General features: G+C 39.1%; 2 protein-coding genes across 2 annotated transcripts; one reads left to right on the forward strand and one right to left on the reverse strand.

Moving 5' to 3' along the window:
- The first annotated feature begins 14 nt into the window (after positions 1–14).
- On the forward strand, positions 15–4,766 carry LOC139938861 (uncharacterized). Its single transcript, XM_071934504.1, has one exon. The coding sequence runs from the start codon at positions 674–676 to the stop codon at positions 2,669–2,671; it is 1,998 nt and encodes a 665-aa protein (XP_071790605.1). The 5' UTR covers positions 15–673; the 3' UTR covers positions 2,672–4,766.
- A 373-nt stretch (positions 4,767–5,139) lies between these two features.
- LOC139938942 (BRCA1-associated protein-like) lies at positions 5,140–18,411 on the reverse strand. The gene is made up of 13 exons (XM_071934615.1): positions 18,149–18,411; positions 16,404–16,664; positions 14,948–15,821; positions 14,120–14,309; positions 13,087–13,200; positions 12,022–12,170; positions 11,231–11,306; positions 10,490–10,628; positions 9,648–9,760; positions 8,553–8,642; positions 7,628–7,792; positions 6,986–7,081; positions 5,140–6,465 (listed from the first exon to the last, which is right to left on the reverse strand). Exons 1-13 carry the CDS (start codon positions 18,252–18,254, stop codon positions 6,280–6,282), a joined length of 2,559 nt encoding a protein of 852 aa, XP_071790716.1. The 5' UTR covers positions 18,255–18,411; the 3' UTR covers positions 5,140–6,279.
- Positions 18,412–18,488: the final 77 nt, after the last annotated feature.

The raw sequence follows: 18,488 nt of genomic DNA on the forward strand, positions 1-18,488 counted from the left end.
AAATACCACTTTCATTTACATATGCGTCAGTCCACAAAACGAGCCAAATTATTTGTTCTATTTATACATTATTGATGCAATGGGGAGATCAATATAATTTACCACCAGGTGGTGTTTGAGGCCATGTGCGAATGTAATTAGCATAACATTTGTTCATCCTGTTGACTATTGTTATTGCACGAGTCACTGCGTGTCTACAGATTAAAAATGAGGTTTAAATGGATTCAGGATATCGTCAAGTTATACAGATATCACTATTAGTAAACTTTAGATTAGGTTCAAGCCATGAAGATATCTGCAGTACATCTAGATATGGTAAATTCAGGTCAGGGTATACATGTATAACATTATTGATAAAAAAGCAGATCCCATCCGACCATTGGTTTTCAATAATTATGCCACACAACCCACCTTTAAAAATTTCTGGTGGTAAATATGAGAGACGTGCTTATGTTATGAGTGTGTGACTGTTGCAATCATAACAGGAAACTGTAATGTTGGACAGCTATTAGTTGTTTCCTCAACTCATGAGTCACAGTCTTTCCGGTTGATTTGTACTAAAAACTCCATCAACAGTAAGCTTTCAGACAAAACCACTTCTTACCACCACTTAGGCTACAGGTTGCTTTTTAAACTTAGTGTTTTGTGGACTTTGTTGTATTACGATTTTACAATGGCAACCGGTGGCATCACAGTTGAATCTGTTTGTGGGAAGATCAGCAGCGATCATCTTGAATGTGCAGTCTGTTCAGACAACTTTAAGAATCCTAAAGTTCTGGACTGTCTGCACACATTTTGTCTCAAATGCCTCCGCGAGATGAGAACACGGCAAGATCCTAAAAACAAGAAGCTCATCTGTCCGGTATGTAAAAAAGAAACCAATTTGGAGAAGATCGAAGTAGAAGATCTGCCTCATAATTTCACTCTAGATGCTTTAGTGGATGAGCTTTATGTACATCAGAAGCTTCTGGGAACTGAACCATCGCAAGTCACATGTCAGTCATGTGAGGAAGAAGATCAGACAGCCGTTTCAAGATGTATGGATTGTGACCACTTTCTATGCCAGGATTGCCAACAAGCTCATGGTCGTTTAGCCGTTACGAGATCTCACACTACCTACACACTTGATCAGTTTCGTTCTGGAGAGATCGTCTACAAAAGTAAACTGAGAGAACACATTCCAAAATGCCAGAAGCACGTAGACCAGAGTCTAAGCATTTACTGCAGTACCTGTGAGCAGATGACATGCACTACCTGTAGTGTACTAAATCATAGGCAACATGCCCTCGTTATCATACCCGAAGCCTATGACAGCTTCAAACAACAAGTGGCAGATCTGGTTTCAAAGGTGAAGAATAAGATCAAAGAGCTCCAGGATGCCAAAGACACAGCAAACATGTTGCAGAAGAAGTTGGACACATCATTTGCTGAAACTACGAAGAGGATTTCCCAAAAAGCCAACGATGTGGTTGCAAAGCTCATAGATGAAGAGAAGAAGTTGACGCAAGAGACAGAGAAGATTTACAAAGAAAGGTCCGAGACAATTAACACTTCTGCCGTTAAAAACAGCAACGAAGCAGACCACTCGGAGCAGAAGCTAGCTGATGTGTGCAGTCTAATGGCTGAAACAAACCGCTACGAGGTGCTAGACCTCAAGCGGAAAATATTGTCTAATCTCAAAGAACTAACATGGAAAAACCCAACAATCGCACCTGAATATCTGTCACTTTTTCATTTTGAGGAGGAAGAAGATTCCATTGGGGAACTGGTTTTGAAAGACCCACCGAGTATCGTGCCTCAAACTCGGCCCTTACACCAGTGGGCTGCAACTTATAATGGAGAGGAGCGGGTATCACAAATCCTGAAACAATTGTCTCTTCAGACGAGTATCAAACAAGGGCGGTGGGTAAAAAAGACAGAAGTATCGGACCAACTGGTCAATGCATGCTATGTTGGAGTTTTTGCAAACAATAAAATTGTTGCTTCCGATTATGACAACAACACAATCGTAACCTTTTTTCCGTTGCGTAAGGGCAAGCGTCAATTCCAAGTCGCCTTAAATTACGTACGTTTTCAGGGGTTAATAGTGAACAGGAATGACAAGCTCATAGCTCTTGAAAATACCTCAGTGAATGTGTATGGTGATGATTTGTGTGTTAAGTTCACACCAGGTACAAAACTAAACATCAAACCAGTAGGTATTGCAGTAAGTAAAGATAACATAATAGCAGTGAGCTACGAAGGCACTGGGAAAATCTCTTTACACAAACTAGATGGCACCTTCATCAAACTACTAAAGGCTAAAGGCGTTCATAGATATTTGACTTTCCACAACAATAACGTTATTTACACCCGTACAAAACCATGGTCTCAATCACTGGTATCGATAGATTGCTCTACTGGTAAAAAGGTGTTTACAGTCGACATTGATAACAACGACAACAGTAATACTGACCCAACTGGTGTCTGTTGTGACAATGATGGAAGCATCTACGTAGCATCACACAGACACACTGGGGAGATTCACCATTTCGGTCCCAATGGTGAACACATGGGGCTTGCCATCAAAGGGTGTGGTAACGCGAGAAATATTCTCATCACACCAGGCGACGAGTTAGTGGTAGCTGCAGGAGACACGATTAACATATATCATCGTGTGCCAGACAGTTAAAGGACTGGAAAAGAGAATACAACATAACTTATACTGTACTCACCCCCTGCTGACGTCACGCGGCTACACTGCCATAGTCTTTTAGGGGAATCAGGCGCAATGCTCACAGAAACTAAACTGACGTCATTTTCATGATCTGTTTACCAACATGCTTAGCCCTGCGCATGTGCCCGATTTTGAGGTCATTGGCCTTTTTGTCAATCAGAACTGTTGATATAAAGCATGCAATAATTGTATATTGTCATTGGTCATACGAAATATATACTGATGAAATCATTGACAACTCACTATTCAAAAATGCATTATTAAGTACCCATACCTTTTTAAATACCACTTTTCACTTAATGATAGGTAAAACAATGTTATAAAAAATGTATGATTTGAGGCATTGCATGGTGAGGTATCAATATATATTTGGTTTGCGGGAACACCATGGTGTTGCTCTGCATACCAAGTATATAATGTTGTAATAGTTCATATTTTCTCACATTTGTAAATACCGTGTACAATTTGGTGATGGAAATTGTGTATATAAAACAATTCAACAAGGCAGACAGACAATGCTATACAAAATACATATTGCATGGTCTGTGAGTGCAAGATATAGAGCGGGCAAAACACAAAATGCATGTTATGAAACTCCATTTTGTCTTGATTTAAAACTAAAGAATTGTTAAACCGTAGTTAATAATGGATTTGTATCAACAAGTATAGATTGGTTTGTAAATATCCGATGGGGAAAGTATACATTGACTGGAAATGTCTGTTGTTAACATACATGTAAAAAATACCGGTACAAAATAAGAGCAACAATTGGTCCAATTTGACATAAACTTGTTTTATTAATCTTTTTGACAAATACTTGTTATTTTTTTTATTTAGATTTATATATTTGCATCTCCGATCATTCTTAAAGAATTGGCCCAAACTTCATCAAGCTAGAAAACAGAACATATTGCACGAAACTCCAGTTGTTCTAAAAAAGAACAACTGCCAGAAACCAATTAGCCGTAACTCCGCTTTTACATTCTATAATTTGTTCAGAATGTTGCCAGTAAACTCACCTGTTTGGCTATAGGTTTAAACCGGGCAACCCATATTATACCCAAAAGCCGGAGTGGTGGTAAATGAAGTTGACCACAATGTCAGAAAATCATAGAATGTTAAAGCGGAACAGAATTTCAAGGCCAGCCACCATCTAAATGTATCAATCCTAGCTGGTATTCAGTACCCTGCTTAGCAAAAGTTTTGTGCTTAACAGCTTCATGAAGTTTGCCAATGTATCTATGTATTATAAGTTTTAAATATAACACATACGTCAAAATTTGTACAGCATAAGGCTAAGAAAGGCTTGTAGATATTGGTCGCTTAATTCAATGTAGTTTTAACAAGTAAGTTTTAATATAAGAAGAAACAGCATGAAGTGTCACATTGTCATCTTTCCTATTAAAGGCACTGGACACTTACGGTAATTACTCAAAATAATTGTCAGCATAATAACTTACTTGGTAATGAGCAACGGAGACCTGTTGATAGTGTAAAACATTGTGAGAAACGGCTCTCTCTGAAGTATCGTAATTTTTGAGAAAGAAGTAATTTCTCACAAAAATGTTATTTGAATTGAATTCGAGACCTCAGCTGAGGTCTCAAAATCAAGCATCTGAAAGCACAAAACTTGAAGGATGTGTTTTCTTCCAATATTCTCTCGCAACTTCGATGACCGATTGAGTTCAAATAGTCACAGGTTTGTTATTTTATGCATATGTTGAGATACAACAAGTGAGAAGACTGGTCTTTGACAATAACCAAAGGTGTCCAGTGCCTTTAACATGGTGTAAAATTGGGCAGAGCGTTACAGTAATATATACATTTAACATTATAATGTGTGTTTGCCTATAGTAATGTATTAATGTACTATTAGTATTGTGTTCATTTTTTCCAAGTCTATGCAGACAACAAAACCAAAAGCACTTTGGATGGAATTCAAAACCAACCCATTCCACATTCTTAAGCGGACATGTCTAAATAATCTAACAACTTGAGATGTTGTACTACTTGAGTTGATCTGAGAAAAAGGTGGAGTTTTAAGCCTTCCCTAAACTGTCACTGCTTAAAGATGTTCTTGTAGGCATTGTACAACCTCTTTTTGAAAAGAAAAACAGATTAAAGGAACACGTTGCCTTGGATCGGTCGAGTTGGTCTTTGAAAAGCGTTCTGTAACCGTTTCTTATAAAATTGGTATGGTTGGAAAGATGTTGTAAAAGTAGAACACAATGATTTACACAAATATGCCTTGAAATTGCGTGGTTTTCGTTTTACCTCGTCGACAAACACGGTCGGCCATTTATGGGAGTCAAAATTTTGACTCCCATAAATGGCCAACCGTGTTAGTTCTCAACGTAAAATGAAAACCATGCAATTTTGAGTGATACTTGTGTGGATTATTATATTCCACTTTTAAAACATCTTTCTAACCATATACATTTCATAACCAATGGTTTCAAACGCTTTTCATAGACCAGCTCGTCCGATCCAAGGCAACGTGTTCCTTCAACATTGTATATAATCTTTTAAAATGTTAAAAAAACTTTGAAATTATGGACACTTTCTAACAGCTTTTGTCAGAGGTCATAATTAAAAAAAACTCTTAAAAACAATTAAAACAATTGTATTCTTGATTTACATTGGGATTGACAAATGTAAATAATTTGTTAAAGGCAGTGGACACTGTTGGTAATTACTCAAAATAATTATCACCATAAAACCTCACTTGGTAATGAGTAATGGGGAGAGGTTGATAGTATAAAACAATGTGAGAAACGGCTCCCTCTGAAGTGACGTAGTTTTCGAAAAAGAAGTAATTTTCCACGAATTTGATTTCGAGACCTCAAGTTTAGAATTTGAGGTCTCAAAATCAAGCATCTGAAAGCACACAACTTCCTAAGATAAGGGTGTTTTTTTCTTTCAATATTCTCTCGCAACTCCGACGATCAATCAAGCTCAAATTTTCACAGTTTGTTGTTTTATGCATATGTTGAGATACACCAAGTGAGAAGACTGGTCTTTGACAATTACCAATAGTGTCCACTGTCTTTAAGTCCAAGATCAATATAAATACTGAAGTGCCTAATACTTTCCAAGGCATTTCGAAGGCAGTGGCAACAGTTCTGGTCCAGCAAACGTTTTGCGCTACAAGCCCTGCAGTCTTGAGGATTTTTCTCTCAAAAATTGAGCCTGTGGTTATTACACCACCCTTTTGCGAGTCCTCAGTTTGGTTTAAACAGCGCCCTCTATAGAGTGTTGAAAGATTCACTCAAAGTTTCATAAATATTCCGCATGTACTATCTGCGGAATAGACCTTTATCATGCTGCCTCCATCTTGGTCATGTTCCTTGTATCGAATACTGACAACGAATGATAATAATCATTTTGAAATTAGGAACCAGACTATTTTGTTCTTCCAGCCTCGGTTTGGTAACATTGATATCTATGGGAGAAGTTCAAGATGGCTGCACCACGATAAAAGTCTATTGCAATCTTCACAAGTTTTTACAGATGTACTATCTGCAGAATTGGATGAACTACTTAATCAAAACAAGACCTGCACCTCATCTTCCTTTCTTCCTACCCTTCCTTGAGGAGCGACCGTCTGACGAGGCAGCTGCTGCTTCTCCAATGACAATCTGTCCATCTTGGATTTCTTGTCTTGTGTCATCTGAAGTGCTTCCAATCTTCTGCTGGGCGTCTAGATAAAACATTAGGTCTCTCAACTGCTCCTTGAGCTCATCAATCTCCTATTGACATAAAAAGTTACAAAAACTGTTTAAAGGCCAGTTTGTAGTCGGTCTCGCTATGGTCGGGCGATGGAAATATTGACGCGCGATCGAAAAAATACACAGTTTTTAGGCCTCAGCCATGACTATAAACTGTGTCGCGCATCTAAATTTCGCACGACCAACTATAAACCGGCCTTCAGGGTGGTCGGGTTCGCAAAATAATAATAATAAAATAATAATAATAATATTTATTCGGGCAAAACATTTACAAGCGTTCCACCTCTGGGGCCCTAGTTTGAAGGTTTGCAGTCCCTATCTGCCCATGTCTTCACTGGAATCGTGTTCTAGGTGTTTCCTCTCATAAGGAATTTTCTAGAGCATAGAGCAAAAAGATGGTAAACCATTTTTGACACAAGATAATTAACAACAGTTCTGAAAACAGAAATAACCATTAATGCAACAAAACAACCACATCAAAGAGACATAAACTTGCAAGGCCCAACTTTTGCAGAAAACCAAATAACAGACGGTTACATACCCCTTGTTTCTTTTTACTGTCCTCTGTGTATTTGGTTTCAAGTTCCATCACTTTGGTTTGCCAAAGCTGCTGGTTTTCACGTAAACATTGGTTCATCTGGAGAAAAAAAAGAAAAACAAATCATAAAAATTTGCACAAAATGATTTTCAACATCCAACCTTGGCCTTGACTCTAGCTTGGGCTCTGGCGTAGGCTCCATCTTGGGTAGCCTGAACATCTGACATCACACTTCGAGGCTCGTGAATACTGTTTGCATAATACCACACACGTGTACACATGCAGAAACGACCGAAAGTAAGCGTTCCATATCTGTGTTTTGATTGGTTGTCCGAGGTGACTGCAGACCAATCAAAACAAACTCAGCTCTGGTAGCTTTTAGTCACTGCATTTATCCTATGGTATCATTGTAGCCATTGGAATCACTGGATCTGAGTAGCAGGTACCTGTCTTTATCCTTGAGGATAAAGACAGGGGCCCAGTCTACATCTTGGGCTCCGTTCTGGGCTCCAGCTTGGCTCTGGTCTGGGCTATGGCCTGGGCTCTGGCTTGGGAGTGAACAGTGCCTAAGCTAGAACCAAAATCTAAGCTGAGATTTCACAAGATAGCCATAATAGGTTGAGGTTTCTCGGTGTGATTACCAACCTCTTTCTCTTCTTTCAGATCAGCAGCAACCTTACTAAGACGTCCACTCAGCTGAGAACATTTCCTCTCCAGTCCAGACTTCTCCTTGAGGGCAGTCTGTAGACACTGTTCCATCTTATCTCTCTCTTCCACTGTCTTACGAGAACGAACCTCAACCTCTGACATCTAATGAGGAGTGGGAAAAACCCATAGAGTTATATATAAGAACTAGAGGGCACACAAGTGATGCTTCGTGCACAAACGCCACAGGACCGCAAGATGACAAGCGCGTCATTCTGCACGCGCGTTGAATATGCAATACACGATTGAGGTTTTTTTTATTGAACGCTCACGCGATGCTGTTTGTTCAACTTACAAAATGGCCGCACAAACACACGCTGTGAGATGCCAGTTTTGTCAACTTAGAAAGTGGCCGCCTGAGCACATGCCGGGGCGCGTATATAGGCAAGTGCGCTCTCTAGTTCTTATATATAACTCTATGGAAAAACCACATTGAAATCATTGCATCAGTGCAAAAGACGTCAGTTATGCTGAATCTTGCACAAGAGAGGCCTGTGCCAAAATATATCTTATTACTTTTTAATGACGAAGGGAAATGAAACATTCTATTTATTCCAATAGTCAAAGTCCTCATGTGAGTGGAAAAAAGGTCTTTAACCTTGTGTTAAAAGTGTTTGAATTCGATACCCTCCCAATGCTTAAAGATGCTATGTCAGATTTTTGACCCCAAACATTAAAAAACACGTAATTTTTCGAGCAATGGCTCAAATGAAAGCTTGTAACTTTCTCGACCCCCATCAAAATACCTATTGAATTTTAAATCAAAATTTTTGGGTCAAATCAGGAAAAAATCTGACATAGCATCTTTAATTGGTCAACATCCAAAACATCAGATGACATCCTTCAGAGAAAAATAACTACTTACCCGATAGAGGGCATCTTGCTCGATATGTGCCATCTGCTCCTCAAAATAGATTCTTTGTGACTCAAGTTGATTTGTTAATAAATAGGAATACTGAAAACAAAGAAAATTGTCAAAGTGTGAGATTTTGCAGTAGTGAAAAACAATCTTAAGATGCATGGGGGATGAACTAACAGGGGAAAATGGCACAGAGCTTCTTAGGCCCTTGTCACACGGAGTTGTGTGCTCTCAGATGCTTGATTTTGAGACCTCAAATTCTAAATCTGAGGTCTCGAAATCAAATTCATTGAAAATTACTTCTGTCTCAAACTACGTCATTTTAGAGGGAGCCGTTTCTCACAATGTTTTATACCATCAACCTCTCACTATTACTCGTTACCAAGTAAGGTTTTATGCTACCAATTATTTTGAGTAATTACCAATAGTGTCCACTGCCTTTAAGCAAAAAAACTCTTTTTGATAACTAGTAAGCAACAGCATAACAAGACATCTTTTCAGCGAACAAGCGGAGGCAATGGAGGATGAACTATCAGGGCAAATGGCAAATGTTATTTGGTCCTTAGAAACAAAGTTTGAATATTTTCTTGAGTTCAAGGGTTGACCTACAAGTACTCATGATGTAGGCTTGAATAGACTTTTCAGGCTATTGGATCACAATTCTCAAAGGCCCTTTAAGTAGGAAGAATATCATGTATGTACAATGAGCTTCTCCCTCAAAACCAGGTATAGACCCATTGCATATGACGTCACACTCTCAAAAAGGAGACAGATCATTGGACAATAGCTATGCGTAAAAAACATGCGCGTGACCTCAGCGTACCTGTAGCATTTCGCATTATGCAAGGGTGAGCTATTGATTTCTTACACAATACAGAACGCGCCTCAGAACAATGCGCGTAGCTTTTGGGTGTCAACTCTCTTTTGTGCATGTTTGTATATGATTTTGACACCCAAAATGACACCCAGGATAGGCACATGTGAGTACGCTGGGCGTATTGCAAGGGGTCTATACAACAGTGTGGATATACAATTAAAATCTTAGAACTGGACGGTTACCACCGTCCTTATAAAGAGGAATTCCTTTTGACCTTCACTTACCTCAAGTTGTAGCGAGTCCAGTTTTTCAGAATGAGCTGACTCAGTGTCCCTCCTGTCCCATTCTATGGGTTTACCGTCACCTTTACTCTGCACCAATCTATGTACGTAGTTATCTAGAAATACACAACAAACACAGTACATGAGAAATCAACTCAGTACGGGCAACAGCCATGTAATAGCTTTTTCTTGAAAGTACCTGACCATGGCCCAATTTCATAGAGCTGTCAAAACAAAGAGTTGCTTAGCATAACACAATTATGCTGAGCTAAATAAGGTAACGGGCTAGAATACCATTTCAAGTGTACCAATTGTGACTGGTATCCTGCTCATTTTTGACTAGCAGGAAATTATTCAGCAATATTTCTGCTTATGACAGTAATGAGCCCTAATTTCATAGAGCTACTTAGTGTTAAAGGCAGTGGACACTATTGGTAATTACTCAAAATAATTATTGGCATAAAACCTTTCTTGGTGACGAGTAAAGGGGAGAGGTTGACGGTATAAAACATTGTGAGAAACGGCTCCCTCTGAAGTGATGTAGTTTTCGAGAAAGTAGTAATTTTCCACGAATTTGATTTCGATACCTCAAGTTAGAACTTGAGGTCTCGAAATCAACCATCTAAACGCACACAACTTCGTGTGACAAGGGTTATTTTTCGTTCACTACCAATAGTGTCCACTGCCTTTAAGCACATGCGAATTACTACAAAAAACGTAAATTGTTGGTTCAAATCCAACTCTTGTCAATTTGTCTTTGTTCAACCCCAAATCATTTAAAATTCACCAAGTCAGTTTCGCTTGTAGTATAATGTTATTCTTTTAGAAATGATTGTTTTTTCTACCTCCAGCATAATCCCACACCCTTTGGTTGCCAAGCTGCATGGCGTATGTGTGTTGTGTCTCCTCAAAATGGCGATAGGAATGAGCGTTGGAGTATCTTCCACAACCAACATGTCCACAGATTAGACAGATCCATAGACTCTAGCAACAAAATCAACAAAAGGAAATATTTAGTGGATTGAGAAAGGTGAATTAAATACTGCAAGTACTCAATGTATCCACAGACTCTATCAACAAAATCAACAAAAGAAAGTATTTAGTGGATTGAGAAAGGTGAATTAAATATGTCAAGTAGCCAATGTATGCATTCACAGACACTATCAGCAAAAGTAAATCAATTACCCCAGCCATCGTTCCTGTTTTGTCTATGATTATGAAGTGCGCAAATCAAGAAATTGTGATTCAGTCAATAGATGACAACACTTATTCTAATAGAGGTTAAATTTGCATCGGGGATCATGAATATTTATTTTGGCTTTTACCTATATGCACGGATGTGTGTTAGCACTGTATACTCAGTACTTACCCGAGTTCGGTGAAAAAACCCACAGGCATATTACGCGGGTGGGATTCAAACCCACGACCTTTTCCAAATTAATAACACTTGTTCTAATCGTTCCGAAATCAGTGGCTAGCTTGGGATTCAAACTGCCATTAGACCTGCAGTCTTAGGTGTCCTATGCTTTAAGGCTACTTCATGATGAAGTCACAACCGGTGATTCAAACACTGCCTTAGTTCTTACCTCTTGAGCTCCGCAAGTAAAGCACTTATGGTCTTCAACAGGCTCAGGTGTTTGGCAGTATCTACATACAGGGCAACTACAAAAAAGAGTAAATAATAAAAGATTAATAATAATTATTATTACCCATTTACATGTATATATATATCGCATAACACATAATGATTAAAGACAGTGGACACTATTGGTAATTGTCAAAGACCAGTCTTCTCCCTTAGTGTATCTCAACATATGCATAAAATAACAAACCTGTGAAAATTTGAGCTCAATCGGTCGTCGAATTTGCGAGATAATAATGAAAGAAAAAACACTATTGTTACACGAAGTTGTGTGCTTTCTGAAATCAAATTCGTGGAAAATTACTTCTTTCTCGAAAACTACATCACTTCAGAGGGAGCTGTTTCTCACAATGTTTCATACCATCAACCTCTCCCCATTACTCATAATCAAGAAAGGTTTTATGATGAAAATTATTTTGAGTAATTACCAATAGTGTCCACTGCCTTTAAACAAGTCCCTATGCACTGTATAGAAATAAAGAAAACAGAAATCAAGTACAACATTTACTAGGAAACAAACGTGTAAAATTCAAGCCCAAAATAGAGCTGCTTAAGCAGACAATATTACTTCACAATTTTCTGCTGAGCAGAACTATCAGGATACCAGTCACAAATTGTACTAGTGACAATGTGGTTTGGCTGGTAACCATACTCTGGTAAGATGATCTTTATTGCGCTTAGCTACTTTTTCTGCTTAGGCGACTCATGAAGTTGGGTCCTGATGGTCTGTCCTACCTTGTGTCACCCCATTTGTCGAGGCAGTTCCCATGGAAGGCATGATTGCACAGTATGGTTAAGATGCCATCCACTGATTCATCCATACGCTCCAGGCAGATATGACAGGTAGGGAGTTCAGTCAAGCCAGGGACTGGTAAAGTTGCACCCTAGATCCAGAACCACAAAATACAAATCAATGAATAATAATAACAGCATTTATTAGTGTTGAGACCAATTTTAATAAGAACTGACTCCGCGGTAGTACAGTTAATCACGATCCTATAAAGCTAAAGTACTGTAGTAGTCCCAGCCTATTCTCTATACCATTCGCCCGGGTAGTTAAAAAGCATGACAGTTCTTTTCAGAACTGAGAAGTCTCCCGAAACCCTGAACATCTACTCCGCGGTAGTAGAACACAGCAAGACACTTCTCTAAGAACAAACTCTACCTGGCAAGTAGATACACACACGGTGTTACCGCAAACCAAATATACATTGATACCTCACCATGCAATGCCTCAAACCCTTTTCGAGCTGTTGCAAAGCGGTATAACAAAACATGAAAACCATGGAGGAAACTTTTTAAACTAACAAGTGAGTTTGAAGATGTTTTTCTGAACTGTGGCCAAGGGCCAAATTTCATAGAGCTTCTTCAACAGGAAATATGGCTTAAAATTTGTCTGCTAAGCAGAAATGAGCAGGATACCAGTCACAAGCTGTACTTGTGACATGGAAGCTTGGCCTATAACCTTTTTCTTGTAAGCATAATTTTTGTTATTCATAGCTACTTGTCAAAGCTTAAGCACATCTTTGTCAAAGAGCTGCTTAAAAAAAACTAGCTTATTACAACAAAATTATGCTCACCAGAATACGGTTACCTGCTAAACTATCATGTCACATTCAAAAATGTAACTGGTATCCTGCTTATTTCTGCTAAGCAGAAATGTGTTAAGAAATATTTTCTGACAAGCAAGCTAGTCGAAACGCTGAGACCAATTCAAGAAGTGAATCCGCGGTAGTGCAGTTAATTACGTATTTTCCGCTTAGCGTTGCTGTGAAATTGGGCCTCCGCCTTTAAAATTACCTCAAATGCCTTCATACACTCCACCCGAGAGACATACACCAGGTAGCAAATAGTGCTCTCGATGGAATTGAAAGGTTTCCCATTCAGCTCCGTGTAGAATTCATCTGCATCTTTCTGTGGGAGGAAATTGAAAACCGAAAAATGTACTAAGTGCAACTGGGATAAAGAATAGAATTACTGATGTGTGATATGCACTGTACACTGAGCGCTTTCCCCTAGAGTCATGTAGAAATTAAACTCCACACTGGTTTCGCTGTGATATTAGAGAGCATAAAATCTTTTGGCCAGGGCCCAATTTCATAGAGCTGCTAAGCACAAAATTTTCTTAGCATGAAATGTATTCCTTGACAAAAACAGGATTACTAACCAAATGTCCATTTGTTGCAGATTGCTTGTTACTGGTATCCAGCTGTTGTTTGCTTATCCTGAAAACCACGTGGAGATTTGGTTGGTAATCCTGTTTTTATCCAGGCAAAAGTTTCAATTTTTTGTGCTTAGCAGCTCTATGAAATTGGGCCCAGGGCCGTTTTCACAAAGCAATAAAATTTATCGCATAACAACTTGTCAGTATTACCATAGTGATTTGTATTGTGACATCACACTTTACTTAGCAAATGCGATTGATTTGCAGTTAAAATCAATCTTAGCTCTTTGTGCCCCAGGTTTCGAACCCACACTCTACTGACAACACCAGGGCCAAATTTCATAGCGCTGCTTAACAGTAAGCAAATTTGCGTGCTTACTGTAGCTTAAGCCTTAGCGTGTTTCACAGGTTAGCAGAAAAATTTGGCGGCCATATTGCGCGTTTACATCATTAGGATGCATTTTGACATCATTTATTTTCGTGCCATAAGCACCGGATGGTTAGCATGCCTTTTCGTGTACTTCTGGTTAGCAGCGCTATGGAATAGAAATTGCACAGTAAGCACAAAATCGGCCGCTAAGCACCGCTATGAAATTGGGCCCTGAGCTTGGGTCCGGTGAACTAGACCGCTCAGCCACAACTTGCTTGGCCATGATAATTTGAACCCACCTGATGCTTGAACTTAAAGAGCACCATGTACTGATTGGGCGTGGCATCTCTAATGATCCTCATGAGTTGGATGCCTTGACTGAGTGGAGCAGCAAGCTGAAGGAGGTCATGAATGGTCATGACGGCAGGTACAGCCAGCATGCATAGCATCTCACTACGGGATACTCCTTCATCCAGAGATGTCATCTCACTAATAATAATAATAAGAATAATAAGAATAATAAGAACAATAAGAATAATAATAATAACAAATTCTTATATAGCGCATTTCACAATAAATCGTATCAATGCACTTTACATTAGTCCCCTGGTCATTGGGCCAATGAACATCCCTTTAATCTTTCTCAGCTCCCATTAGGGAGTATAGAGCCCCGAGCTGCCGTGGCGCTCCGAAAGCTTTTTCATTCACAATATCAACCTCTACCTGCAGGTACCCATTTATACCCCTGGGTGAAGAGAAGCATTTATAGTAAAGTATCTTGCTCAAGGACACAAGTGTCATGACCGGGATTCGAACCCACACTCTGGTGACTAAACCACCAGAACTTGAATTCGATGCTCTTAACCACTCGGCCGCGACACTCAATGGTTTTTCAATATTTAGAATGTGGAAAGGTTTGCAATGACTATATCTCTAAATGAGTTGGGGTGGTTCTGAAAAGAACCAACAGTTTCCACCATGCAAAGTTTTACTATGCGAATAGTAAACTTTTTGTGAATGTAACTTTGTTTGATCATTTAAACTGGTTGTGATCGCTATCATTAAAACATCAGAAAGATACATATTTTTGAACAGAATGTCAATGAAAACATTTTGTAAAAGCTTACTTTTCTTTAAAGAGGTGAAGAATCCCTTTAGTTAGCTCCACACTTGGGTTGCCAGAGGAGAATGGAATGACGCTCTGGTGCTTCGACAGTGGACTCTTTGTCATGTGCTTCCCGTCTAGTATCCCACCTCTTTCAGTTGGTGACATGTTACGGTAATCCTTAGTATCTACCTCTATTGTCTGAGGAAGGGGGCTTCCTGTCACAATGGAAGCATAACTTCTCTGGCCTCCAACGGGGACAGAAGTGCAATTACCAGTTTCTTGGATCGAGTCCTTTATTCCATCTCCACTTGAAAGATCTTGGGTGTTAGTTTGTGGCTTTTTTGATTTCTTAGGTCCATCGCTGTCTGGCATTTTATAACTTCTCTGGCCTCCAACGGGGACAGAAGTGCAATTACCAGTTTCTTGGATCGAGTCCTTTATTCCATCTCCACTTGAAAGATCTTGGGTGTTAGTTTGTGGCTTTTTTGATTTCTTAGGTCCATCGCTGTCTGGCATTTTATAACTTCTCTGGCCTCCAACGGGGACAGAAGTGCAATTACCAGTTTCTTGGATCGAGTCCTTTATTCCATCTCCACTTGAAAGATCTTGGGTGTTAGTTTGTGGCTTTTTTGATTTCTTAGGTCCATCGCTGTCTGGCATTTTCTTTGATTTCTTGTTTTTGTTTCCAACTGGCTTGCTGACCTGGGTTTCCTCAGCAGGACTTTTGTTCTGAAGATCCTTCGTAAGACTCTTCCCTTTTCGATCGTTATCTGTGTTGGGGTCTGGTGGTTTGTTGGGAGTTGGTGGTGTCCCGTCTGAATTTGGTGACAGTGTGTCATTGTCGTTTGTAATCTTGGCCTTCTCTAGGTTTTTCAAAGTGTTGTTTAAGCTGTCTAAATACGAATGAAAGTGACAGAAAATGTTGTACATTATGATAATTTTTACTGAAGCATCATCAAAGTACTGGCATCAAATATAGCATAAAATTAGTCCTACATAAAATACTACTTGTTAAAACCATAGTTGGACCCTAGAAATTTCAGGAGACGACCGCCTCTATACCCTTAAATTGGGGGGGGGGGGGGGGGTCCACTTGTCCTATATGTACTGCGGAAGGCCAGTCCTTCTCAGGATGCCCCCCCCCCCCCATTTCTACATGCAGGGCATGCAGTATGCTTCGTTTTAAAAAGGGCAAGAGCACCAAGTCATTTTCTTCTTGGTAAAGGCCACTCTATGATGAAATTGAAAATTTCTACCGGAGCATTCAAGGGCACCAAGGCAATGACCAGGGGACACAGAGACAATCGCCTTCATTGCCTCCGTGAAGTATCAGGCCTGCACATATATTAAAAACATTTTTGGATTGTGTTTTATTACCACAAGCCTAGGCTAATTGGCTAGTTTGGAAAAACAAAACAGTGCATGAATGTATGAATGGAAATACAATAAATAAACAAATCAACAAACAAACAAACCTGTAAACACGATCGTCTCAACAGTCATCTCTCTCATTTCCCTTGAGCCACGATGCTGATTCAACACTTCTTCTCTAGTCTCCACATGCTTACTCGTTGGACTCTTTGGTGATCCCCTGACGTTGCTGGGTGAAGTCGCTCTCCCCTCATCCTCTCCTCCCACCTGCCTTTCTTTCAAATTCTTCTCAGTGGATTTGATGTTTGGATTGGACTTATCTTGGTGGGGAGGGAGTGCTTCATCTTTTTCTTGCATTTTCTCCTCTAGAAATAGAACATGAAAAAAAAATAAGTGAAACTTTTTATTTTATTTTGTTTAATTCAACATCATTATTCAAAATATTAATATTAAACATTATAAACCTATTAAAATGTAACAATTAATTCAGGAAGTTAAAGGAACACGTTGCCTTGGATCGGACGAGTTGGTCAAAACAAAAGCGTTTGTAACCGTTTTTGATATAAAATGCATATGGTTGGAAAGATGTTTTAAAAGTAGAATACAATGATCCACACAAGTTTGCCTCGAAATTGCGTGGTTTTCCTTCTACTGTGCGAACTAACATGGTCGGCCATTTATGGGAGTCAAAATTTTGACCCCCATAAATGGCCGACGTGTTAGTCGACAAGGTAAAAGGAAAACCACGCAATTTCGAGGCATGTTTGTGTGGATCATTGTATTCTACTTTTACAACATCTTTCTACCCATATGCATTTTATAAAAAACGGTTACAAACGCTTTTCAAAGACCAACTCGACCGATCCAAGGCAACGTGTTCCTTTAACAAAAGATAAAAATACACACATGGCAAGAGAATAATAATAATAATAATAACTCTAATATAGCGCATTTCACAATAACCATATCAATGAGCTTTACATTAGTGCCCTGGTCACATGGCCAATAACAAGAAAACCCTAAGAACAGACAGAAAACACTGCAAGACCCAAAATGGACAACTATTGAACTAATCACTAGGTAGGGTGGCAAGATGAGTTGGGGGGGGGGGGGCTTTTAAGCACATACATTGCTTTTCGTCACCAAATAAAACACTTATTTAGTTTTTTAAGCATAGGCCTAATGAAGTCCTTCATACAACAAAGAAATTGTTTCTCTGCACTGCAGAACCCAATATCATGGCAAAAAAATACTAAGCAATTTGTTTTTTATGTAGCAAAACTTAAGACCTATTTAAAAAAAATACTATCAAAGCTCATGTACAACAAATCTTTGAAAAATATACGCATGATAAGGTCATGCCCGGCTGTCTGTTTATTTATACACAAATCATGTTCTGTCTCAATAAATTATTTGAGACTGCTTGATGAAAAAAGCTTCCCATGTGTATTCTCATGATTTTGATTTATATAATATAGAAAAGTGAAAATAGAGTAGTATCGTCAGATTGTCATTCTAAATCGTTTGGTAGATGATGCATAAAGTTAACATCTAGGCCTATAAGTTTACTACAAATTCATTTAAATCATGTTGTTCTACAATCTTAGGGAAATCTATTCTAATTGAGAAACCAGTGCCAAATCCTTCTGCCGCTTTTTGTTCTTTTCTTTTCGGTTCTTCATTCATTTATCTACCAACTTAAAAAAAAGTACACTTCGTTTTATTTATCGAGGGACATAAAGTGAGAGGGCAGTGTTCGGGTTCGGTTTTCCCTCTTGACTGGAAGCACAAGGCTTTAGGCCTACACAAAAGAAAATTAAAACAGGAAAAAAAGTACTTTATTAATTACCTTTTTGTTTGATGATGTCGTCTTTGCAGGACGTGAAACGGACCGACTCTGGCAATGGGATATGGTCCTCTATCTCAAACCGCAAAACCACCAAAGAAACAGACATATGGAATCACAAGAAATCCCTCTTGTGTGTCCAAACTTTTACATTCTTCAGACAAACCAAAACTTAGTTAAAAGTTGAAGTAAATATGGAGCATCTTGGGCAAAATTTTAGCCTTGTGTTTCGCCGCTGGTCCGGGTCGTTTCTGACGTGCATGACTTTCGGCAGATTTGAGAAACTGCTTATTAACATGGTTCCGCTACTCAGGCCTCGTTGAGTCCAACGGAACAACGAGGC

The sequence above is a fragment of the Asterias amurensis genome, chromosome 6 (genome assembly GCF_032118995.1).
Source record: "Asterias amurensis chromosome 6, ASM3211899v1".
In the NCBI taxonomy this organism is placed as follows: Eukaryota; Metazoa; Echinodermata; class Asteroidea; order Forcipulatida; family Asteriidae; genus Asterias; species Asterias amurensis.